Source organism: Meleagris gallopavo, chromosome 2 (assembly GCF_905368555.1).
Source record: "Meleagris gallopavo chromosome 2, MGAL_WU_HG_1.1, whole genome shotgun sequence".
Taxonomy (NCBI): domain Eukaryota; kingdom Metazoa; phylum Chordata; class Aves; order Galliformes; family Phasianidae; genus Meleagris; species Meleagris gallopavo.
In genome coordinates, this window is record NC_139405.1 from 21,354,556 (window position 1) to 21,380,767 (window position 26,212).

General features: G+C 41.5%; 1 protein-coding gene across 2 annotated transcripts in view; it reads right to left on the minus strand.

Moving 5' to 3' along the window:
* Positions 1–23,866, minus strand: part of PPP2R5A (protein phosphatase 2 regulatory subunit B'alpha) — a 40,579-nt gene extending 16,713 nt beyond the window's left edge. The window contains exons 1-3 of one of the 2 annotated variants that reach the window (XM_085219276.1): positions 22,927–23,866; positions 5,451–5,647; positions 597–698 (exon numbers count right to left, since the gene is read on the minus strand). In XM_085219276.1, the coding sequence (XP_085075402.1) occupies positions 597–698; positions 5,451–5,647; positions 22,927–23,077 (450 nt within the window). In that variant the 5' untranslated portion in view covers positions 23,078–23,866. The remainder of the gene's footprint in view (positions 1–596; positions 699–5,450; positions 5,648–22,926) is intronic. The other variant, XM_085219277.1, reaches the window with a different exon arrangement.
* Between the last annotated feature and the right edge of the window lie 2,346 nt (positions 23,867–26,212).

Here is a 26,212-nt window from a genome sequence, read left to right on the forward strand (position 1 = left end):
ATTGGTAGAGGAGAGCAACAACAGAATAACTAACCTACTGTTTGCAAATAACAATGCCTATATTGTAAAGTTCTTGAACAGAGGGAGGGAAGAATGAGGAGATATCTATTTCTTGCTCAAAAGACAAATAAAAGCTATTGCTGTTTTTGTTATTGTGATAAGAAACTGAATTGTTAACATTCACTTACATTTTATTGAAACCATACAAAAATTCATCAAGTGCACAAAACAAACTTCCTAAATAAAGAACATAATTACCCAGAACATCGATACATTTAAAGACAGAGATACACACACCACACTTTAACACTACAAATCACTCAAAACAAGAAAGAGAATTTAGACAATTTGGAATGCTTATGTTTCTCCATATTCATACAAGAAAAACCTCACTTTTTTTCCCCTCTTCCAATCACAGAAGTTCAGTTATATTCTTATAAAACCAATTCTGACTTTCATACCAAAGGTACAAAATTACTCAGATATCTCAGGTCAGTTCATACCTTACAAGAAGGTCTGAACAATAAAGGAATTTGACAATAAATAAATAAATTGACAATAAAATTCCTTTATTTAACAATAAAGGAAACCCATACCTGTATGTGGGGCCACGAGGCCTCAAGAGTTGGCTCATCTTCTTCTGGATCAAAATCTGGGTTATCGCTAGGTGGAAGTGTTCTGAAAATATTAGAACTAATCTGTAACAGAAAAAAATACATGTTAATGGAATCGTTTCTTTGCTTCCACAGACCACACAGAGAAAGGTACTGCTTTTATCTTAAAATTACACCAAGTAACACCAGCTTAAAAAACAAACAAACAACAACCTCACTTTTTCTTTACATTTTCCAAAGACCAATGAAAATACTAAGAAAGTAACTGATGGCTTCATTATTGTATACACTTGCAGCCAGATATGGACATACCTACATTTTTTCTTCAAAACTACTCAAAGAAAATTTCCACTTCCTCCCTCTGAAGCCTGGTTTTTAACTGCACGATGCCACAAGCTGAAGCTTTGTATCAGGCATGAAATACAGCACAACTATGAGTCAGACACAGATCTTCTCACATGGAAGGTGACAATCCCAAAAATGTATCTGGCTTTAGACTTCTTAACTATATTTCAAGATGCTCTTCACTCGTAAGAAAAACAACAACAACAAAAGAACTGCTTACAGTTTTCTACCTTTTGTAACTTCAAGATATTTCAAGGTTTTTGGAAGTCAAGCATATCTAATAATTGTAACCTTTTGATCTAGCACAGAGGAACTTTGAAAAGCTAGCAAAAATGGCTACCAAGTTACTTTAAGTATGACCTAGTCATGTCAAATCAATTTCAAGAGAGCAGATTTAAAAGGAGGTTTTTCAACTATATTCAAGTCTGGATAGAAGACCCATCTTTCAGATGTCAAAAGAAAAATAAATGTCATGTCATCTGCCAAATGCAACACATCAGATTTTAAATCATTTTAACATGAACAATAGAGAACATGAAGTTAATTTCATTTCTGCATTTTCCGCTGTTCTCTCACGAACACATTTAGCCCAATTTTTCCAATTAAATTTCAAACTCATTAGCCTTTTCAATCAAATCTGTTTCGAATAGCTGCTATCCACCCAACCCTATTAAACACAAAAGAAAGAATGTTTGACAGTTTGCAGCAAATGCTACTGCACAGCTTCCATGGAGTCTCCAAGGTGTTTGAAGGATCCTGTAAAAGGACGTAAAAAGATCCAGAAGTCACCCAGTTGGCTCTGCACAGAAGAATCAGCTGCTTCATTAAACAAAATACAAAGCTATTGCATACACTGACTTCTCAATTCCTCCTTTGCCCTTCATTCCATTCCCTGTCACTGTCTCCTGTTGGCACACATTAAAGCTGCAGACACTGCTGCTCTAGACTAGAAGGTCAGTGATGTTCTGTATCGATGGGCATTAGAGCACCATCTCCTAGCTCACACTGCAGTTTGTTGTGTGGTGTTGTAAACATAAGGGACATGAATAAAATTGGCTGGAGGGAGAAAATTGGGGAGGGAGCCTGAGAGAACGGGGATTGACTTGGTTCTGTTACTTGACAATGACTACTCTACCAGATATGCAAGAAGGTAACCAAGAAAAGTGTTTAAATACAAATCAATCCCCTACCAAGGCTCACCTATATCTTCCTGCAAGACATCTGGTAACATCTCTTGAAAATGCAACCTTTTATTTCTAGATGCATCTTGCTGGACTGAATCAGTTAACCCTTTAGCACAGAGCTTCAGTTTCCATACAGAATACAACAATTTTGAGGCTAGAACTGAGTACCAATTACCAAACATATCTCTGTAGAAGAATAACAACCTCTCCTATTATTTAAAACCACCCTTTTCATTCCTAAGCAGGGGATGGGTATTATCCCAAAACAGTGATTTTAAACACACACGTCGTAGCAGAGTTCTACAGGCTTTTGCAGCTCCATCAGCTTTTACAGAAACCCAGCATTAGCTTTCTAAACCTCAGAAACTTTTGTAAAGTGGTCGCTGAAAATGTACCAGTTAAAGTGTTAAGATAAAGCATCTTTTATTATTTGCACTGAAATAGAAAAGAATCCCCTACTTCCCACTACTTCCAAGGAAGCTAAACATCTGGAGGGTCACCAGATTCAGTTCTCATTTCTCATATGTGATACCTTTTGAAATTCTGAATACATCGCTGCTAGGATCCATAATCAATTTACATCACATTTCCATGTGCTGGTGCAGAATGAGGGGAGGTTGGTAGAGAAACAAGGATGAGGCAGAAATGGGGACTGGAGGGACATTCCCGCTGTGCTCCCAAAATCACTGTGTTTTAGAGCTTTCAAAGCTCCCGCTGATTTTAAACTTTTAGAAAGATTCATTATGCCAAACTCTAACTGGCTGTTTATCTTCAGAGTATGACCAAGAAATTTCCAAACTGAGAAGCTGCTAGTTTTAGACAACCTAGCAGGAGCTGCGCTACCCCTTCAAAACTATTTGCATGCAAATTCTTCCTCAGTTCTTAAACCAAAGACTTCGGCAACAGAATTACATGAAAGTCAGGCTGCCTGACCAAATAATAATTGACAGTATATGTCCTGCAAATCTGCCTAAACAGAAAGACATCTTTCAGACCTTGTTCCATCCTTGGCAGCCTGAAAAGATAGCACTATCGTTTCAACCAGTGCTCTGTACCTCAGAGCAGAGTAGGGTCAGTTACTCTGGGCACAACTGCGGGGTGCTGGCTCAGCAGCTGCCACAGTACCAGAGTTCATGCAGAGAGAAGGAGACCTCCTAGGAGACCTCCTCACCTGCACAGATCTCAGCTCTGGATATCTGTAAGGGATTGCTGACTTTGCCTCACCAAAACACAGGCAATTCCAATGAAATCTGTGCAAACTGGAAGAAAGTGATCCCAGGCCTAGAGAGACAAGGGGCCTTGGAAAGAAATGAGCTCTGTTTCTGTCACTGATGCCACTCCAGCTTTTCTAAGGGAATTTCTGTGGTCTGTTCATCCTTTACTACAAGTCAGGTAGTTGTGGAATTTCACCAAGGTTGATTTCTACTTTTTGCCTCAAAAACACTATCCTTCGAACTCTGCAAAGAACTCAAATGCTTTTTCCTTTAATGTATTAACATTGAAAACAAAAGCTTGACAAGTAAAAATAAAGATATGGTTTTTTTCAAAATCTCATGGAAGGTACAAAGAAAGGTCTCAAACCCGACACACATGTTGTTTGTAGGGACAGGGACAGACCCATCCAGGGCTCTTTCAGAAAGCTGGTACTTAGTCCTAATTCATAGCAAAGACCTTTTCTGCTGCCAGTTGCCAGGGAGACTAGAAATGCTGTTCAGGCTTGGAGAGATCTTTTGTCTCAAGCTCTGAAAAAGCTCTCACTGAGCATTTAAGGCCTTCTTCATTTTTTGTTATTTTAAGAAAAAGAGGAGATGGAAATTTGTTGGAAGGAAAAATAAGCATCCACAGAGCCCAATCATTTGCACAACAACAATAACCTCAAAAGAACAGCCTAACACAGTATCTCCAAGAAAGGGAAACAACTCCAATATAAAAGAAAATCTCTTCACCCTTCAGCAAGTATGACAGGCTAGTTAGTGTATTCTTTCTTCCAACAAGAGGCTGCAGAGGACACACAGATAGAAAAGGGTTCAGGCTTGGTGCCACCAGCAGTGGGAAAAGAAAAGAAAGAAGCCAAGATATAGGTAGACATTCTCTGTGCCCTAAGATCTTGAGTAAAAACCATTTAGTATGGAAACACAGTGCCTCTTAAAAACCAATACTACACACACACACATAGTGTCCTAGATCTTTTGTAAAGCTTAACAAGTATCCTATGAAACAGCCAAAACAATTAGCAGTTTCGATAATCTGTTTCAACAATCTTAGCCCTTAGTTACACTGGTATAATTCCTACGTTTACTTAGAGTAAAGACCTTCCACGTGAGCTTCACACAAAAAGAAAGAGAAAAACATTGAAGGGAAAAAAAACAACAGACTTCAGTGCTTCAGCATATAGAAAATTATAAAAGTTGCAGGCCATGTGCTTGAAACTGCTCTGCTTACCAGCTCAACAGTTACTTCTGAGGTCAGCACTGGGCACATGTAAGCTTAAGCAAAGTTTAGACAACTGCTAGCCTAAGTGCAAGAGGGATTCAACACATTCTTTTTTAAGTTCAAATCTCTAGACAAATTAATTTTGGCAATATTCTGAAACATTTTTCAAGTCCTTCAGTTGTGTTCCCTGCACACACAGTACAGATACATGTGGTAGCATTTTAAAATGCGTATAAAAATCTAGCAATGTCAGCAGATAATGGCCACATATTTTGTTGCTTATTCAACAAGCCATTTGCAGAAATTGCACAGTACAAGTCATTCTGTGGTTTACAACTCAAGCAGACCACTTAGGCTAATCCAGCACAGCTCTCTGAGGCCCAAACAGTACTAACAAACAGCCACACTGTGTATTTATTACATACAGTTTGTCACACTGATAAACCTTTCTGTTGACGCTAGCAGCCACAAGAATCCTTACCAGAAGACTTCATGCTATCGTTTCACTGACATTCTTAAATAAACAAGGACAGGTAGCGCTGAAATATTTCCATTTTCTGAATAAGAACGACTTCAAAACATATACAAAATGCAAACACCTGCAGTATACCAATTCCTTCATTTTAATTACCCTAGAAGCATGTACTTAAGCTAATAAATAAAATATTCAAGTTGTGTTGCTTTTTTCTTTTGTTACTTTTTACAAGCCTTCCTAAATATTCCTTTAAGCCAAGTTACCATTAACAAATGACATTGTGTTTTATAAGCAGAAAAAAACAACAGCAATTCTGACTTAGATGCCATCACAACTGTAAACTGATTCATTGAGGATACTTTATTCAATTTAGAGCATTCAGTTCCAGATTCTACTTACCATTTTCACTATGTCAGCATAAGCTGATTCAACAATCACTCCACGATTCGTTGAAACATATTCAACCAGTTCATTCAGTGTTGCTCTCTTAATTTCTTTGCCTTTCAGGTCTGAAACAGAGTCCATGAAGTCAAAGAGCACACAACACTGCTGCAACTTCTGGCAGAAAAGATCTTGCTGTTCATTGGAGGTGGCATCTATTGAAAACAAAAAAACAACAAACACCAAAGTCCATAAAAGCAAATTCAGTTGACAAAAATTTGCATAATCTGTCAGATCTTTAACTGAGGAATGGTATGTTGTACACCTAGCAAATTAATAAGCTAAGTAATACTGTGAAAAGAGAAAGATACTGAAAGTATCTGTTTAAGTATGTTACAATGGCTCATCGTTCAAAACTTGTATTTCATGGAAGCCCAAATGAAAGCAAGGCAGGAAATGTATACATAGAAAACAAGTGAATTAACTTTATGTGAAATACACAGCCTTCAGTAAGTACCAGCTCTCCCTCACCAACAGTCACATACACAAGCAGTGCATCATACTAACCTCTCATTCATCCGATTTATCTCATTCTATTCCCTAATCCTTTATTATATAACCTGCTTAAAAGCTGTAAAATCAGCTTTGAAGGAACTTCGTCTTTTTTTTTTTTTAACCCTGATGCAACATACCTCACATACTTTTGATATCATGTGATGAATGTTTCCCTTGAGAATCAACTCCAATATTTCAAAAGGATTAACCCCAAATTTTGATGTTTTGGTCTAAGTAATTTATTACAGTCTTAGTCACGTAAGGTTTTACAGCTTTTTTGGCCTATTGGAGCAATGTGTTTGTCTACAACTTGGCATTTCCATTTGATAGTGCGGTTTCTCTGATAGCTGATAAGCAAAATTCCTCCATTAGTATTTCACGCTAGCTGCACATCAGCTAGATCACTGAGTAATGTATACTTCACAAATAGAATACACCCTCACAATGTAACTGTTCGAAGGCAGCCATGGTTTTAACTGAGAAATCAGACCAATGTCACAGTGCCCAGGCCAATGCTGAGCACCCAGGTGCCCTTTGTCTGCGTTTTTTTTTTTAGTTGCTTGAGTTGTCAGGCTTCTTCTCAGCCACTCCAGTAACACAGTACCACCTCATCTATCAGTCACTTGGGATTTCACTTGTTTCCCTATCTGTTCCCTATTTTATCTGGGAGTAAGGAATGCTTTCCCCCTGTACAACTTCCAAGACCTATCTACAGGCAGACAACCTAATCTCTTAGTTTCATTCATCCCCTGTAGTATTTGTTTTAGCACTGCCACTTCATCAGAAGGAAATTAAGAAGACGAGAAAAAGACAGCAGCCTTGTAACACTGCTGAAAATCTTAAGCTCATTTTAAAGGTTGAACAAAACACAGAAAGATCTTATGCTTCTCCTTATCGTTTTAGGATTACTCTAACTTAGCAAGCTTTAAATTTGTAAGTTTAGTGACTCAAACATATTTTGATGATGTCAGTTCCTCAAGTTTCTCAGCAAAACACCTTCCACTTCCAACAGTCAGCAATGGTTTTAACATTCACTAATAATCTGGTAGAATCCTTTCATTTCCATGCAAGCAAAGAAGTTGCTGCTAAAATGGACTAAATGCAAAATCCCAAGTGCATGCTGTGTCCCAAAAGCTCCAACATCAGAACACTGTACCATCTTCTCCTGTGCCATCTGACAGCCTATTAACTGAGCACAACAGCTTCAGGGATCCTGTAAGAAAGCTCGTGGTTATTACTCCCTCGTAAAGAACAATCCATACTATTGTATGGCAATTCTGATATTTGAACCATTTCTTCCAAAGAAAAAATTGCAGAAGATGCTTGTTGCTCTCGGATATCAACAGATCACACGATAGCAAAGACATGAATCGCTCCTCTGTGCAAAATAATGAGTATCAGCTGTAAAAACATTTGTAAGTTACATAACATTTCAGCTCAGAGCTTCTAATATTCTGCAGCAGATTGCATGAGTAAGTGCTGTATCATAGCAACAAAGCAATAACAGTGACATGCTGAGGAGACAATCCAAAAAGCTGAGCTAAAGGAACCAACACAGGAGGCGTTTATTTCTGATAGTAACCCCAAGCACGCAGCCAGCCTCAGACAGGACTCGCATCTCCTCTAACTCTGCCTCACTACAAACCCAGCTGTACTCCACACTACAAAAGCCCAGCAGCGAGAGGCAGCACGTGTTGTGTTCGGTTGATGGTCAGTAAAATGAAGCTTCATTAACCAAACTTCGGAGTTTCAAAAACCAGCAGATGTCACCTGAACATTTGCAATAGTGGTGAAAACAAATTCAAGACCTAATGCTGAAATCAAGTAACAGGAATCCAGAAGAAATAATCAACTCACTTGTTAATTTCTCTTGAATATCAAAGAAATCTCTATATTAGCCACTTTTATTTAGACATTAGAGAAACAGGGATCATATCTCTCTGACCACACATCAGTCCATTCCATTAACAATCCAATCTAGCTTAGTTAGACATTTCTCCAGATGAAAAACCAGTTCATTACTCATTTTTGTTCCTTGTACCACTCAGAACCAAACTGAAGGAAGTATTTTCTTCTACACATCTATTTTCCACAACAACACGGGGAAATCATATAACCACGACATCTGCAAGAGATAAAAATGACGTGCAACCACCATAATAAATAAGGTAAGAGGACAAGCAGCTCTGCTGGATCAGTACTACCTGCCTCCACCAGTGCAGGACCTGCTTGACACACTGCACACGTATCCCAGGAATGTCAGGAGAGGTTCCCTGGTAAGCCTCTGGGGACATGGGAAAGCTCCTTTGTCAGATAGCCTTCTGACCCCTAAAGCCTTGTCTTGAACTTGGTTTAACTACCGCAGCACAAAAGAAGCTAGGCACTACTCTACCACACCAAAGTCATGTTGCAATAGTGTATTCCAGTTCTGTGAATGAAAACCTGTGCCACCATAACTGCAACACCACCAGAGCTTGTAGTTTTAGTACTTTAACAGCCGGCAGGATGATTTTTAAAGTAGTTTCAATTTAAAGTCTGTGAAGATTTATACCATCCATCTGAAGTTAAAGACAGCTGCTTACCCTAAGTAGCGTGAGAGCCATACACTACAACAAAGGTTCAAAGTAGGCAGTGGATGCTTAAAGAAAATAACCTTGTTGGCAGGCTGTACTTCGAAGTGACAAAATAAACAAACCCTGAATTCTATTACCAGCGCATGTATTTGCTGTATGTTGTTGGAAAATCGCTTAAAAGAAGGGCAGGGAGGAGAGAAGGAAGAAAGCAAAACACAAGGGAGTCTAAAGCAGAAGAACAGAGCTAAGACATTTAATCCTGTTTGGAAGTGTGTCATGACACATTAATAATAAAAAACTGAAAATGGCCTACACAACATCTGATCCAGGTGATCAAAATCCAATTGCCTCAGCTTTGTTTTCTAGAGGCTGCATGGCAGAAGCACAAGTCAGGAAATTCTTTAAATCCATTCTTATATCCTTTGAAAGGCTGTCAGTAGATCTGAGGTCCTTGGGAAGGCAGTAATGAAATTTCAGGCAGCTGCAGAAAGTCAATCCTTAATCAGATATGATGGCAGAAAATCCTGAAGACAAAACCTTCTACCCAATACCAAAAAAAAGCCATTGTAAATTATGATTCCCTTTAACTGTGACTTTTTAAAGACAGCCACTGCCTCTGATCGTTTGCACAGCAGATGTTAACTTGCACTTGTAACTGATGAAAATAGTTCACTGGATCCTCGCACTCCATAGCACAAACTCCCAGCCTCTCTACTATTTACAGAAGTCTAATGATTACAGACAATACCTCTAAACCAAGTGCTTTCACACTTGTGATGTTAGCAATCTAAGTCCGAGCACAGAGTACTCAGTTAAAAGGTAATATATTTATTTATATTTAAGAAGGACCCAACAAAATATAGATAGGAAACTTGACAATCCCTGACCAACCTCACCAGCACTTAACTGGAGAGACAACCATCACCGTATCACTAGCCAGCAAGCTACAGTGACATCTTCCCACAGTATGTTTATTTCCTATGTTTACAGGCGCTCCTCCTGGAAGGAAAAGAAAGATACTTCTCCTTTCTAAATGTAATTGTTTATCCAAAGCCTCCTGTGCAAAGCCAGGGAACTTAACACAATCCTTGCTTCAGCAGAAAGCGGGATCCAAACCCACAAAAGCTCCCTTCCCAGCTACACAAATTGGAAATTCCAAAAACTTACTTTCCCAGGCAGTGCAAAATTAACTCACTATGTGCAGCTGTACTCAATAGCGGAGGGATTTGCAAACAAAGAATGAAGCCTTAATGACATGACACAGCAGGAGAAGCACACGCACTATGGAACACCATGCTTGGTGGTGTTTTTTTTTTTGTTTTGTTTTGTGTTTTTCCCCCTCACCTCATTAGAACAACAACATTGCTGTACAGTCTGCTCTTTCCAGAGCAGAAAGAGGCTGTTCTGGTAAACTTTGGTCTAACCCATCTAAACCAAGCACAGGGAGTTCTGCCTAACATCACTTTAACATTTATTTTTGTCATGTGAAGTTCTTGTTATTGTTGCAATCTCCTGAAGCACCTGAAAGGCTGGAGTGCCAGTGTTTATGTTGCAGGCACGGTAAGACATCGTTAACGGTTTTGATGCAACTGATGTTACAAGAGAGGACAGAATACACTTCCCAGCTCTCAGAAGCTTATGCCTGCAGCTTGACAGGCAGCAAAACAGCTGGCTGACAATGACAAGGAGAAGTCTTCCTCCCCGCTGCTCTCTTGTCATGCACTCATCCCTTCCCTCCTTTGCTCCCAGTCACATCTATCCCTCAACACCGGCTCTGGAATTTGTCAGGCCCTTCTGTGAGCTGCTTTAACTCAATAACATGGCCATATTAGAGAAGTTAAATGGCTTCTGGAGGGGTCTGATGATCACCAGGTCTGGCACGAGGTTAGAGATGGGAGCAGAAACTCCTCTCTCAGCTGCATCAAGCTGTTACTTCATCGTCTCATTTGTAACCATATCCTCCAACTTCATGGGTATGAGATAACTGAAAAATCTTAACTATATTTTACTTCCCTTCTCCTCTCCCTCAGAAAGCAAACTTTAAACTCCATTCTAGTGAAAGATGCAGCCCCTGTAGAAAATCTCACAGCATACTTCACTATACTGGTAGTCTAAAATATTCTTTCACTATGTCTTTGCATCTGCAAAAGATGCTCCCACAGTTCCAGGTTTTGGTAGCTCAGCAGCCCAGCTAGGGCCACTCAGATCGGAATTATGCACCACGTTGGGTATCCAAGGAATCCTGTCATCGGTATTCTTTTTTCCCCATCTAGAAATATGTTGCCATCTAAGGGATAAGTGCAATTTCCTAACAGAATAGGGTTTTCTGTTTCTGGGGTGGTTTTTTTGTTTGTTTGTTTGTTTGTTAATGCAGTTTGGCAGCAAACATTTTCCAATCAGCCATAGCCCTACAGTAGTCTACAGGTCTTGCTGAAATTCTAGAAGGAGTTGCCCTGGGTGTTTTCACTAAACAGAGCTCAGATTTGCAAGTCAGATAAGGGAGTCAGATAAACCAACATTATACATCTTCAGAGTAAACAAGCTCTCTTCCTGAGGAGGTAGTTTGGAAGACAACACCATTCTCAAACATACGATACTAGGAAGTCCATACAGAAGACAGCCAAAATAAAGATTTGGCACAGGACTAAAGGTACAGGAGGCACACTGATCGATCCTGTCTGGGACATGTATGTTCATAAAAACATTCCACCTTTCCATTTCAGAAATCCAAAGGACTGCAAAGGAGCAATCAAGGCAATGTGCTGAACTGCAGCTTCTACCACTTACAGATAAACTATTCTGCAGATGATCATCAGGCAGGACTTGCAAACAGATCCATGTGAGCACTACTTTAAAAATATAACACAGCACCCTCCTATCTGCTCAACCATCCCCAGAACATGCATTTTATCCAACTGAATGCACATAATAAGAGTTGTGCAAAAAAAAGCAATTAAAATGCTTAAAAGTAAAATAAAATTTAACCTTTATTTCTTTCAACTAGTTAAGAAATCACAAGTTTTGCTTATGTGAAATTGTGTACTTAAGATTAACTCCTTGATACATCCCATGGCAAAAAGTGATTTAAGAAAATCTCACACTAAATAGAGATAACAGCCTACGCTGACTTTTATTCATACACTTTGTTCTGGCTTTAAAAGTTAGCTAAGAATTCCAGGCTATAAAAAACATTTAAAGTTGTTTACTAAAAGCACTACTCAGAAGCTATCTTCTGCCCAATAGCAGCACTGCTTTGCAGTAAGTCTCATCTGCCACTCCATGTGGCCAACAGTTGACCTTAACAAATCAGTCCAGAAAATCTGAAAAGCCTATGCTGATCCAACAACATCTGTCACAAATTTTCTCTGACATGACTCCTTGGAGTAATGGTGAACTAAAAGTGTCTCCGATTTAAATTGTTTCTACCATCTTCCAAGCATTCTTATAATCTCATATGGCTAAGACCTCTTACCACAATAAATCCCTTGACTTTAATGAGAATTTGACTCAACCGAAACACTTCAGATGATAAGAAAGTACCCAGCTGAAGTGTTTTCCTATTTAATAGCGCTATTTCCTGCCACTTAATTACAGAAGACAACATGCGAGCAGATGCAGAAAGTAACAAATTACTCAAGTGGTCCTCAAAAAGTTAAAGATAGCAAGACTCTAGTGACCAGACCTGCCACAATTCATCTCATTTCTTCCATAATGTTCTCAAAAATGAGGATTAAAACCACACCAACTCCTTAAACAAAAGATATATATAAAGATATAGATATACTTACGTTTAAAAAAAAAAGAAAATCTACCAAAATGCCATATCAACCATGGAATGGGAATATGGATCATCCTATCACACTAAAATCATCTTTGACAAAATGCACAACACGAACCTTACAAACATTTCCTCAAGAGCACCACCCATTGAGACCCTAACTGAAAGTCAGTTGCATGCAACAAATAATTCCACAAAACCAAAACCCAACAAAAAGCTGAACAACATACATGTACACATTGATATACCTACATGCACATACACACAGCTGATGACAGGACACAGTTGAACCAATGTTGCTTATAACAGAAATTACCAAGAAGCTAATGAATTTGCATGTGGTTAATTAAATGCAAGCTTCATTTGGAGTGATACTATGAATTTATTATAAAAGGCAAAGACATTTCACTTCATGCAGCTGAAGTATGCATTTTCACAGACCAGTTACGTTACTCTCCTCGAATTTGAAGCAAGCTTTCTTGCACTGGTAAGACAACTACCACATTCCCCAGTGTGTTCACTTGTTTTTGGCATACACTGCTACTACATTTGCTGTGCTCATTTAAAAAGCAGACTGATCACATGCCAGGATGGGCCTTTCTTGAACTTACCCAGAGGTTCCAGGAGTTTAGCATTCTCTGCTACATGCAAGCCCAAATTCACTGGCTCAGTGAAGGAGGAACAGTTCATGATTATTTTGTAATATTAATCTTAAAATAATTTAGAATAGGAAGCCTACTTCTTTAAGGAAGACAATGATAAATGTAAGGGTGATAAACCTCATCACGGAATTAATGTGCACAGCCAAGCCATTAAACTGGGGAAATAAGAGTAAGTAAATGACTTTTAGAATGGGAAATTTTTATTTGGAAGGCAAGAAGATGGGACAGGCTTGATAATGTGAACTGCTTTCCTGAAACAGACATAGAAATGTAACACGCATCCCTCAGCAACAACCACGCATCAGTATGCAAGGGGCAATGCTGGCCTGAAACCAAGGCACAAGGAGGGCCCAGTGAACTAACTCAAGTTGTGGTAAATAACTGTATGCATTTTCGTATACCGGCTAAAAACTGTCCTCTGAACAGAGAAAAGTAGGCAGCCGAGCTTTCTGTTTCGATAAAAGAACGATGAGAATAGGGTTCAAGGTTCCCATAAAAGTCAGTGTACATCTGTGATTCCATTTTCAATCAACAGATACATTCCATTTGAAAATCCTCAGGTAATGTATAGTTGCAAATATTCAACTCAAAGATTCGATCACATCTCTTTACCAGAATTCTCTAAGACCTCTCTTACCAGAGGAAAAATATCTCTCGCTTCACAATCCCATCTTATTCACATCACTGCTACTTGGCAGTATGTACATTTGTGAACAATTATTGCCAAGGATGAAGTGAAGGAAGAATAAAATTTCCCCAAAAATGTCTGACTAGCACCTTGAGAGCTCACTGAGATTTGTAGCCACAGCCATCAGACCATCCTGGTGCACTACTGTCACAAACACAGGACAGCATAGCACACTAGTTTTATGGTTTTATTGCTCTCTTTTTTATCTGCTTTAATAGAAATACTAAAAAATCAAAGAAAGCTTTATTAATTACATACATTAATTTATATACATGACAAAAGCAATGCCTCCTATTCTACTATGTTGGCCCATGATCTCAGAGGCAGATAGATGCTGGTGGTACAGCTGTAGAGGTTGAGCCTTCCCACCAATATTCCAGGACATGTTGTTGCTGTGCGACAGACAGCAGCAGAGGGGCACTCTGACACAATGGCATCATGGAAGTGTGCATCAAGCAAAGGTTTGTCACTGGCTTTCTCCATGCAGAAAAAACAGCACTCATTGACAGTTATTGATCCTTCCTGAACATTTATGGAGACCAAACAGTGGACGTGAGCACCATGAGGCGATGGGTGGTGCGTTTCAGCAGTGCCAACAGTGGGTGAGTTCTGCTGCTGCAAAGTGTTACAAGCACGGCATGCAGACTTTTGTTCATCACTGACAAAAATGCATAGCTAACAGTGGTGACTATGTTGAAAGAGAGTTTTTTGTAGCTGAAAATTTGCATTAGCAAATAGTTACTGTGTAGTTGTATCTGTTGTAGTTTCCATGAAAATATGAGGCACTACTTTTGGGGTGACCCACATATATGAGGCCTAAGGCAATTCCTCTTCCCTGAACACGACCCTCACAAGCCACAAGGTTGGGCCCTACAGAAAAGGAAAGCAAATACAAACCAAGTCTCTAAGACAGCCAAAAGATGAGAATGGAACGATCACTGGGGTTCTGCTGGTTCCATACTGCACCGAAGTTCAGAAAGCTGTTGTCAGCTTCACAACAGACTTTTGTAATTATACTTTCTCCCAAACACAGTTGCTTTTAATGAAACGTTGTTTATTTAAATCTGTGTGTTTGATACAACGTAGGATTTCCATATGCCATTTTGAAGATGCAAAATAACCCTTAGGGTGGTGAAGACCAGAAATTGTTTCACATCTCCCCTGCTTAGAATTAAAGTGATGGGATTGCCTGCTCATTGCTCCCCCCTCTTTGAACAGCTGTAGTACTCCATATGTCCAGGAATCACAGTATAAAGCCATCTGGAAAGCAGGTGACAAAATGGTGTGCCACACCAACTAAGCACAAATTTCAGCTCAATAACCACTATACAGTACAGCATTAGCAACACCCTCAAATTCACAAAAACAAAGCTTTGCTTGAAAGAAGCTCCAAGTGAATTCATTTGGACTTTCTGAGGCTAAAAGGATAGAAAGTATGTTTACTATTTGAATAAGGCCCCCTTTTGTTAATTTAAATGTATACTTAAATGTCTATTTTCTTAACTTCTTCCCCAGTCATTTGTCTGCCTGACCCAACAAATTAATTTTTGAATAAAATGCTGATGTTACTCAACCAGGTTACGTCAACCTTACCAATCAAATTTCCAAAAACTGAAGAAATGCTCTTATTATCACATGGTAAAATTTGCACTGAGTGCAACACAAAACTGTTTTTCTTTGCAAACCAAGAGGGTAACTGTTACACATTACTGCACAGAACTACAGAATCTCATTTTACAGTTAATTTAGCACTTACACTATTTTATGCACTTGAAGAGGACGTATAGGGGAGTAATGTAATAGGGATACCAAGGAAAAAAAATCTTTCTTTGCCTCTGAAAACCAGGGTGGAAGTTACAGGTATTGGAGTAATTCCTCGCATAAATATACTTGAAGAATTGGCTAAATTTGTGTTTCTTAATTTCTCAAACAAATAAGATGATACTTAATAATGATATAAGTACTAAAGCAGGAAGAAATGAAATTAAACTATACTGGAAACAAAGGTGAAATCCTGGTTTTGCTGTAATCAGTTACTTAACTCCCACTGACCTCGAAAGGAACAGATCATCATCTTGAGCAAACAATCATTCAAACACTTGCACCCACTTCACTTAAACTAAGCATTCAGCTGCATACATGAAAGGTCAGAATACTTCTTTTTCACCCATTTTATAAGCATTGGTTCTTTCTACCAAAAATTGTAAACACTGAGTGTTCAATAATAAAGGATTTATTTTACACATCAATCTACTTCCATTTGGCAAAATCTCTTTGCTGTTTTTAAACTCTACTTAAATCATTATGATGCAGTGAGTTTATTTTGCTCCTGCTTCCTCCTACTCCTAAGGGAAAATCCTCAGAAATACAAATCTTTAAACCTTCTCCTTCCTGACTGCATTGTGGGACCCGGCCTATGCCTCTCTAGGGGGCTCTGACATTTACATCTTAATCTTGCATCTCAGAAGACTAATAAGTGCTTGTTTGCCTAGAGAAGCCACCAATGCTAAATGTACAGTTTCACTTTACATACGCAATTCAAAACCTAAGAGCAGCTCTCATCACTTCTTCCTGTTACATGCAGATGGGACCAAAATGCATGCCGCTCAACAGGAATTCAGTCTTACTGTGTAAATGTTACATCTACCTCCTATTTTAAGTAAGCACAGAACTTACTAGAAACATCACAGAGTTTTCAAAGACCTTATCCCACTATTCCCAAACGAAACAAAATAAAAGCTTTCCTTTCCTTTTAATGGTTTTTTTCTTCCAAAGTTTGACTTGCTTACGCAATGATGCGCCCTGCTAACTCCCAGCTACAGCAACAGCAGACACAAAGCTGGATCCCCTTCATAGTCAGACAAATTGCTCTGACTTTTTATTCCTGCTTTTCTTCAGATCAGCTTTCCTGGCCCATGCTACACAATCCTTCTCCAAATTTGCTCACCCCACCTTTCTCATTTCTTCTGAGAAAGTGTCTTGAGCTATTTCCACCCTTTTTACCCAGAGCTTGTCAATACTTTAAGTATGCTATGGCCCCATATACATCAGTTTCTTTTAATCAGTAATTTGAAAAAGTAAATTTGAACATACTTAAGGTTTTCCTAGTTATGCAAGAGTCTCATTTGATGAGCCAACTCATCTGCAATCAGTTCCTGATTTATCAAGGCAAAATCCTATGCTAGTGAAACATCACAAGACTGATTTTTCAGAGTCACAGTAGGTTTTCAAAACTCCTTGGTTACAATGCAAGACTATGAAGAAACTAGGAACCGAGATGGTATTTGCAGAAAGCTTCGCAGCCAGCCTCTGGCAGAACAGGAGTGCTAAGACTCTAAATTCCAGACTTGTTGCACCTGCCAGACATGGAGCCTCAGCTGTAGACCCTTCTGCCCTGTCTTCTCAGTTGGCATCTCCAGCCAGCCTGCTGCTTCCGATTCCATACCACCATCTGCAATACACTTGCAGGTCTTGAGCTCAAGACTATTGAGTTTTTTTGTTTGGTTGGTTTTATCTTGGCTACATATAATGTACTTTTACTCTAGCCTTAGAAACAGTTTGAATTGTTTTTGCTGAAACTAAGAAAATCAGCTTGAGGAACAGTTCCAAATCAAACTGTCCATACTTGGCATGGAAAACTTCAGTTCAAAGAGTTCAGCAATGCTGCAAGCAGCTGAGAATAAGGTCTTGTGAAGGAAAATTGCTGGCAACTTAGCTAAGAAGAGCTCAGCCTTTAAGTTAAAAGTATGCCACTGAGAGTGACCACCAGCTCAGCAAAACTGAACAGAACCTGGTTCAGTGACACTGTGATAAAAACCAATGATTCAAACATTAAAAGAAGCTGTCAGTGCAGTTTTTGGAAAAGCATTTTGTCGAGAGAGTCTTATAGAAGAGAAGTTATTTACCATTTATTTGTCTAGATAGCCTGTGGTTCCAACCTTCAAAGTTCACACACTGCTAGGAGACTATAGATGTAATTTTTGCCTGCTAAATTAAAACGGGAGTAGGCACTGCAATGGCACAAGTTGAATTCTATACTCTTCCCAAGGGAAATGTCATCTCATAACAACACAACACTTAACCCATCTATGGTGAAAGAATATTAATCTGTCCAGAGCAGTTGATACAGCACCTTTTGAAAAACATCAAACAATTTTAAGGAAGATAGATAGATATTAAAAAGAGTTGCTGATTGATGTAATCTCCTTCTGATCGGACAGTCAGAGCAGTAATTCCATTTGTATTTCCTACAGCAACTACCATTAAATGCAGCACCTGCAAAACTAATATCTGACTAAACTAGAAAGCAACGAATATGGAAAAAGAAATGCGATACTAAGCTGGCACGCAGAAGATGTGAAAGATTTAAATAGAAAAGTTCATGTGAAGACTGTCAATAGGCTCTATATTTAGGAGTTGCTTTTGATGGAAGTATATTCTAAGACCAAAAATTCAAGTCTAAGGATAAAAAAGGTCAATTTGTTAAGAATTACAGACCAAATGTTCCACTCCATAAACTAGGAACAGTTCCTTAATATAGGAAAAAAAATTAAACAGTGCATTTTTAATGGAACTACATTAGACTATTAAAAGAAAAAAAAAAGCCACCTTCAATCTCCTCTAGCTACTACAGGTTGTCTATTTTTCAAGACTGTAACTTCACTTAACAGAAGTTCTAACAGCCTCACTGTGTGCCCTCTGTTGAGGCTGTATCTAAGATTTATTTGAAAGTTCCCCACCAAACATCTTTATCTGAAGTTACCTCTTAGGGAAAAATAGCAGGGAAGATTGTAGCTGCAAGTGGTACGGAACACAAAAGGTAAAGATGAGGCACTATAGAGGAGGAACTAGCATTGAATTATCAGGGATTTAAAAAAAACACCACCACAAAACAGTGCAAGCTCGAGGGACACACATCTGCCTTTAACTTACAAATATTTGTTAGAGCTGTAGTAAAAGCAAACCGTTCTAAACCTTCTGAAAGGTATTTTCCTTTTGGGAACAAAGGCAACTTAACATCAGTATGAATCAAATTCCTTTCAGCAGTTTTTAACTCCACTTATTTTTGTCACTCTGAAATACGCACGGGATGACTCAAAGCATCAGAAGTTTAAAGTCCAAACTGTCCCTGCTGGATTTAATAAGATGAAAATTGTACCCATAAGCAAGTTTACTTATTAGGCCTTCCTACAATGTTTCCACAAAAGCTTAACTTGAACACACCACCTGGTTTTCAGTCAAATTCAAGCTCTGGCTAGATGGCTTAAATAAGGAAAATACTACCGTTAGCACCTACTCAGAGCCCCATATTTGGATGCTAAAACTACCTACTGGAAGGACTTTTTACAAACGTCTTATCCCAGACTACATCACCACTTTAACGTGCAGTCCCACAGAGATTCTTACAACCAGCCCAGGCCTACAGCTGACAGATTTCTGGACCAGATTCCAGCTGTTCTGCTGCAAGGGCCAGAGTTTTCTCTGTGGGGAGATAGTTTAATTTGGAAGTGAATACTAAGAATTTCTTTTAATAGTTTTGTTCTTTATGTGTGATATAGGAAATAAGCCTGCAGAGACATTTGCTTTCCCAAATGGTTCTTCAGTACTAAGAAAGACATCAGGAGAGGTTTATTTGTCCCAGCTGAACTCGACATCTTTGGTAACAGGAAAAAGGTATGCTTGCTTTAAAGCCTGACAGACCATATTAACTATGCTAAACAAAAGCAACAAGCTGTATGTTTTTAGTAAGACCTTTTTCTTTCTACTTCTAGTTCCCATTTTCCATCTGTATTTCTACATACCTCAAAGATCATAAAATATGTGTAGTTACACTGCTATTAGTCAGACCGAGTCCCAAGGTCAGGCTATTTTCTTTTCTCCAACAGTGAACTAACTGCACGTGCCCTCACAGCCTTCCAAAACAAGTCACTAATAAGACAACACAACACTACCACTCCTTGCAATGGTAAAATAACACTGACTCCACCAGATTTCTTTAAGCCCAGCACTCTTGGGATTGCCCACTAAGTGACAAAATCCTGCTGCTAACAAGCACGTTATTCTGCCTGCAGATTTGCAAAGGATTTCTATTAAGTAAAAAATGAAAAGGAGCAATTTCAATGGCACAGGTCTAATTCTTCTCTCTCTTTTTTTTTTTTTTTTAAATTCTGAATCTTCAGTCTTGCTTATTCAGCTTAAACATTACATTAAAGTACAGCCCTCCTGAGTAACCAAAACAGAGGAAGCTTAACTGAACACCACATTCCTCACTCATTTTAGGTGTCCTGACATCAGTTAGGTTTTGCCCAGCTTTTATCCAACAACGATACATAATATCACATGAATAACCTGAATGTTAGTGACCAATAGGAAGTGCTGCTGCCCTCCCCTCACTCTCACCAACTCCCTGAAGTTACAAGTCCAGACCCTGTGGGACCTCTGCCAGTCTCAGATAGGACTTCTCCTAGCAGTGACATCACAAGCAGCCAAATTAAGGAATTCTGGTAACACAGAGAAGCAGTACGATTAACTCCAGAATTACGAAAATAAGAACATCTTTCTACAGGCTTCCCAACAGTACTATTTAGACCCCTACAAATGGGTGTCACACCACCTGGTCTGTCCATATTAGTGGCAAACAAGAAACAGTCCCTAGATGAAGGGAGGGAAATAATCTACCCAAGATGATGTTTGGCAAAGTGAATGGTTAATTTTTATTTGCTTCTGGAACATCCTTCCTCCTAGTGAAAAAAAGTACACAGGTATTTTAGCGTAGTATGACAAAGCTACCTGGGAGTTTTAGAGTACTTTTTATTGTCTTGACAATTATCAGACAAGACAATCACTACAAGTCAGAGTACTTCACGGTAGTTCAGTACCAAACTACTTTTTCCATCTACAAAATGCTACTTCTAACAGAGGCTTCAAACAGCCTACGTTTAACATTTATTTGAAGATATCTGGAAAAGCAAAAACTCTCAATCTAATTACTTAAGCGTGTGCTGAACACTCTTGGGCGTTAAGATAATGACTGTACTTTCCTTTTTTGGCCCCTCCCTGGGAACATTGGCTTCTCGGCTGGTAGATATTACAGCATCACAACTATTACTGAATCTCAAGCTGGCTTTAAAGAATAAAGCAGATCTTCATCTTCCTGAAACATATGTGATTACAACAAGAAGTTTCACAAAACTGTACGTTTATGGAGAACAGACACTTTTCTTTTGTCAGTTCCTGTGGTTTGAGGCCAGTGGAGGTTCGAGGCCAGTGGAGGTTTGAGAGGGGAAGGGAGAAAGGAAATCAGAAGCAAAGGGGAGAAAGCACCCTACATCCTTAGCTACCACATCCACTCCAAATCTAAATTCCCATTATATGCAAGCATCACAGTCCCAGGACAAAGCATGCAGCAGAGTGCTGCCCAACTTTCTGATACAGCGCTAAGTGGGATACCGTAACTCCTAAGAGCATATTTACCCTTTGCTTTCTGAAGCAGATTTGGAGGGCAGGACTCTAAATGTAAACCATAAAGACAGCTGTGATTTTCCTTTAAGAATTTAAGGCAATTCAAACAACTATAGAACTCTGCTTAACTGAACACATTCCTGTGATAGTTTACAGGCTTGAATTTCTAAACACTAGAGCTGCTGATGCCATGCAAACTTTCTCCACGCAGTAAGCAAAAAGCTGTAAAACTGCACTCACAAAACTTGAAGACTTAATCATACAAAGTTTAGGTTTTTTATGTTGAAGTCCAGCAAAAATGTAAATGTGGATATTTTGCTGATTGAAGCTGGAAGTGCTCCCTGCCTGAAGTATGAATGCTCAGCTGTTTACAGCATCAGGATCCAAACTTTCTGAAGTCTGCCACCTATGTGTGATAAAAAACAAGTGCTTTTACAAGGTCTCTGGAGTGGCTTTATTAAAACGATCTTTGAGGGAAATAAGCTGTCTGAACAGCACATGAATTTGTCTTTGTTATTAAGAACAGGTTTAGTCATACTAATAGCAGAAACTCAATCATGATTTCAAAGAAATTATTTTGGTTTTAAACCCCATAGAGATCAAGCTAGAGTACCAAGATAGGAAAAAACTTCACAAACAAATAAGCACCACGAAGAACAGTTCCCTTGTTAAAGCAATAATGAGCACAGCCACTGCAACAAAGAAGATAAAAAAATAATTCCGGTGCTACCTTCCTGCCCAAGCTTATTTGTACTTAATAATATTTCTGCTAATGGCCAGATTCACGATTCATGAATATCTACCATTTAGAAGAAGCAAGAAAACATCTTGAGATCTTACAGCCATGACTGTAAAATCCATAGAAATGAAACAGAAAAAGAATTAGTTATCAGCTAGGACTACATTTAAGTTGGCCATGCTGCACTCAGCTTTCAGACACTTGCAGCAAATCATTACTTTTTTTTTTTCCCCCTATCATATGATATGGTTTCAGAAACCAGGAGATTTGATTTGTTGGGTAACATTAAGGATAAAGGTAACCTCACCCTCATTTTCCAGGTCCTTATCAAAGACTTCAACAAATTTATATTCTCTGCCCAATCACTATTTTTCTAACTTTGAAGAGAAACACACAGAACTTTCATGAGGCATTGAAAGGTGTGGAAGGCTGCCATTAACTTCCGTTTCATTTTTGCTGTCGTGAACCGTGTACTTTCTGCTATCAGTTTCACAACAAAGGATAAACTCTTCGTTACCGATTTTAACGCCAACGTCTAAAATCCTCATTCACTGCGCACAGCCCGGAGACGAGCCTCCGCCGTTTCACCAAGGCAGGCAGCGGGTCAGCCACACCGCGTCCCAAAGAGACGGCAAAGAACACACGGGCCAAAAGCAAACTCTCTCCGTTACCTCAGGGCGTTATGTCACAAGCACAGAGTTCTTTGGCAAACCCCCCCGTGGGAGGAGCCACCACTCGCTCCCGGGCTGTAGCGTTCAATCCCCTCGCTCCTAAACTCAGCATTTTGTGCGGCAAGATCTCTCCGGGAGCACCTGCCCCGCCAACGCTCCTCCTAGGTGACCCGGAGGAGGGGAGCGAGGTAGCGGGGGCAGCCCGGGACAGCGGGCGACGGCCGTCCCGCAGGACGCTGGTTTAGCGGAGCACGAGCGCGGACCGCCAAAGCGAGCCCGTGAGCGAGGAGGAGGACCCGGGGGAAGGCACGGGGAAACGGCCCGGGGGCACCTGTACGGGAACGGGGCCGCGGGGGGACGGCGGTACCTTTGAGCTGGGGCAGCGGCGAGAGCTCCACCTGGCTGCTCTGGCTGCGGAACTGCGAGGAGCCCTGCGAGCGCTTCTGCCTCTGAGCCTTGCGCACCGATTTCCGTGTGAAGCCATCCACTTTCTCCGCGGCAGAGATGGCCGCCGACATGGCTGGGCGGTGAGGCGGCGCGGGGGGACGTCGCTCTCCAGAAGCATATATTAAAGCGGAGGGAGAAGCGGGCGGGCAAAAAACGGGGCTCGGAAGGAAGGGGAAAAAATAATAAAAAATAAAGGAAAAAAAAATAGAAAAAGAAAAACTCGCCGCCGCCGCGCACAGCCCGGCACCGGGGCGGCCGCCCGAGGGGACGCGCTCCGTGCTCCCGAGCCTCCTGGATCCGGGCTGCGCCTGGCTCCCGAGTTCCTGCTTCCCTCGCAATTTCCTCTCCGCGCCGAGCCGGCTCCAGGGGAGGCGGGGGGGCCGGGGGGGAGCGGAAGGGGGGAGGAAAAGGAAAAACAAACAAACAAACCCGACGGCAACTTCGCCCGGCGCGGCGGGCGCTCGCCAAACTTTCCGGCGAGCGGGCGGGCGGGCGGCCGCTCTCCTCCTCAGGGCCGGATCCGCCGCCCGCCCGGCTCGGCCCGCCGCCGCCTGCCTCGCTCGCTCCTCGGCCCCGTCAGCCCGGCTCGCCGCGCCGAGCCCGCTGTCATCGGCCGGACTGCCCCGCGCCGCGCCGCCCGGGGAGGCTGTTCCCACCCCCCCGCTCCCTGGCCGTTCGCTTCTACACGCCCCTTCTCCGCCTTCAACCGCCGCCGGGGGCCCCCCGCGCCTCCGCCGTCATGCTGCCTCCAGCCGCTCCGCCACGGCCCGCGAGCAGCTCCGCGACTCGGGGTAAACGGAGCGAAGCCGAGAGGAAAGAGGGAAAAGCGCCGACGGGGCGAGAGGGAGCGCGAGGAGCGGCCGTTGCTGCGGGGTGATTGACGGCGCCGAGCGGCCAATGAAGAGAAAGAATCGTGGAAGCCCCGCCCTCCAAGCCGGAGGGTGGGGAAGCCGGGACGAAGAGCGCTTGATTGACGGCAGAATCTTCCAACCGACAGCGGGCCGCGGGGTGGGCGGGGCGACGTAAATAGGAGGGAAAGGGAAGGGGCGGGGAGCCATGGGGCGGCTCCGGCCAATCCGCGCGGGGGGCGGTCGCCGCCCAGGGCCGCTGGGTGCGGAGCGCTGCGGCCGCGGCGCTGCGGCGTTGCTCTTTCTGAGAAGCGGTCCCGGGCCGGAGCTCTCTGCCAGGCTCCTTTAAGCGTCCCGGTCCCCGGGGCTTCTTGCTGCTGCTCGGGGGTGATGTGAGGAGCCCGTGCCGGCTCCCAGCTGCTTGGGAGCGCGTCAGCTGCGCTTCATCCTTTCCAAGAGGCCCTCGGCAGCCGCGTGCGGATGAGCTCCTCGCGGAGGAAGCTGCTGCGAGGAGTTTGTTTCGCCGCCGGCGGCGCGCCCGGAGTTCCGGCAGCGCGCAGCGTGCTGTGCTGAGCTGCGCTGTCATCGCGGCACTCCGAACTTTGTTCTCCCACCCTTCTCGCACCGCAGCGGCTGTGCGCTACATTACGCCTCCGGGTCAGCTTGGCTGCCGCGTATCTGCGCTGCCGTGGTGGTCGCGGTCTGGATGTGCAGGCTGCGAAACACGCGTTATCCAGGACGCGTGAATAGTCAGGGAGTTAGCGAGTGCTCTGTTGTGTTGGCTCGGGGAGAATGCTGAGAGGTTTGTGGGCTGCAGGGGATGGAGCCTGACACAGAGGGAGGCGGTGAGGCTGGGGCAGAGAAATCGGAGACTTCGGTTTTCCTGCACGACAAAAGACATGGCTGAGCTGAGGGTGAAACTTGGATCTGGTGTCTCTGTTACCATGTGTTTCAAAAAGTAAAAATGCAGTACCGCTTATGTGGTTGAAGGTGAAGTTAAGTGGTAAGCAACAGGCATGGGAAATTGTGTGCAGCACAAAGGCAACCTGCCCAGGCCCATTTCCAGCTGTGAACAGCCCAGCTTATGAACTGCAAACATGTGGGACGCCTTAGCTTGTAGTCATTTGGGTGCAGAGGAGCTTCACACACATCAGCATGTTTCTTAAGACGTACTTCTAGGTACCAGTTTGACAAGTGAGCATTTTTAGCATCTAAAAATCACAGAATTGCAGATGCTACAGCCTCAGTAATTTCAGTAGGATGTAAATACTGTCAGGTATGTTTAAGTGCTTTCGTGAGGTGGAGCTTAAATAGTGTATGGAATCCATAAATCAAAAGCCATGTGTACATAGCAGCTTTATATGAACACAGAAGAAGGCGGTTTTGCAGCCTCCTCAATAGAAACCGTTGGCTGTATTTCCTTTGGTCATTTTTTCCCTTCTTAGTTCCTTCGTCAGCACCATCTCTGGTTAACTTTCTTCTAAGCGTATAGACATTCCATTTCATTTTTTTATATCTCAAAATCCATTTTGAAGAATAAATGGCAATCTTTGGGCACTTTCCTTTAAACTGCCAACTTGCTCTTTGTAGTAAAGGAAATCATTGCATTCCTTACTTGGTGAATTCACATTGCATTCTGTGGCCCTTAGGTCCTATGCAGGCAGCACTAAGGGGCAGACCCTGTGCGTGTTCCTCTGTTCCTGCCTGCCCTCCAACAGCTGTCATTTTCTTCTGCACCCATTTTTAGAAAGTGACATGATCCCGTGTGTCCTGTATACTGTTTATTGGCAACTCAACCCTCGCTGCCTGTTCCCAACATACAGGCTTTATCGATTAAATATTTTCAAAATGGTTAACGAGAGATTTTATACAGGTTCTGAGCAACATCAATATGTTTTCTGAGATTTAAAGTGTTTTCTCCAAGGCTTTGGGACGGTTGCCATGTTGTTTGAAACAATGTTGTAAGATATTGGCAGTTTAAATTTCTGATGCAAAGCTCTGAGTAAATAGTAGGTATAGCCTTGCAGTGATGAGATTTTCATGTCAGTTGCACTGGAAAATATTTTCAAGTTGTTTCTTCATTTGTCACTGTTATTGTGTGAGAAATATCCATGAAATCTGAGTCAGCCAAACAAAAAAATAAACTGCTTTATTGTCTCAAATAAATGAGAAGTGTTTTTAGCTATTGAGTTTCCTGTTGTCTCTTTAATGAAATTTTTCTGTTTGGGGAAAAAGAATATGCAAGCATCAGCTCTGTGGACCAGCAACAGTTTCCCAAATTGAAAGGTAATACTTGAATTGATGAATGCTTCAAAAAAGTGGAAGTCCATGGTTGTGTGAGGCCAGTTGAACAAAAAG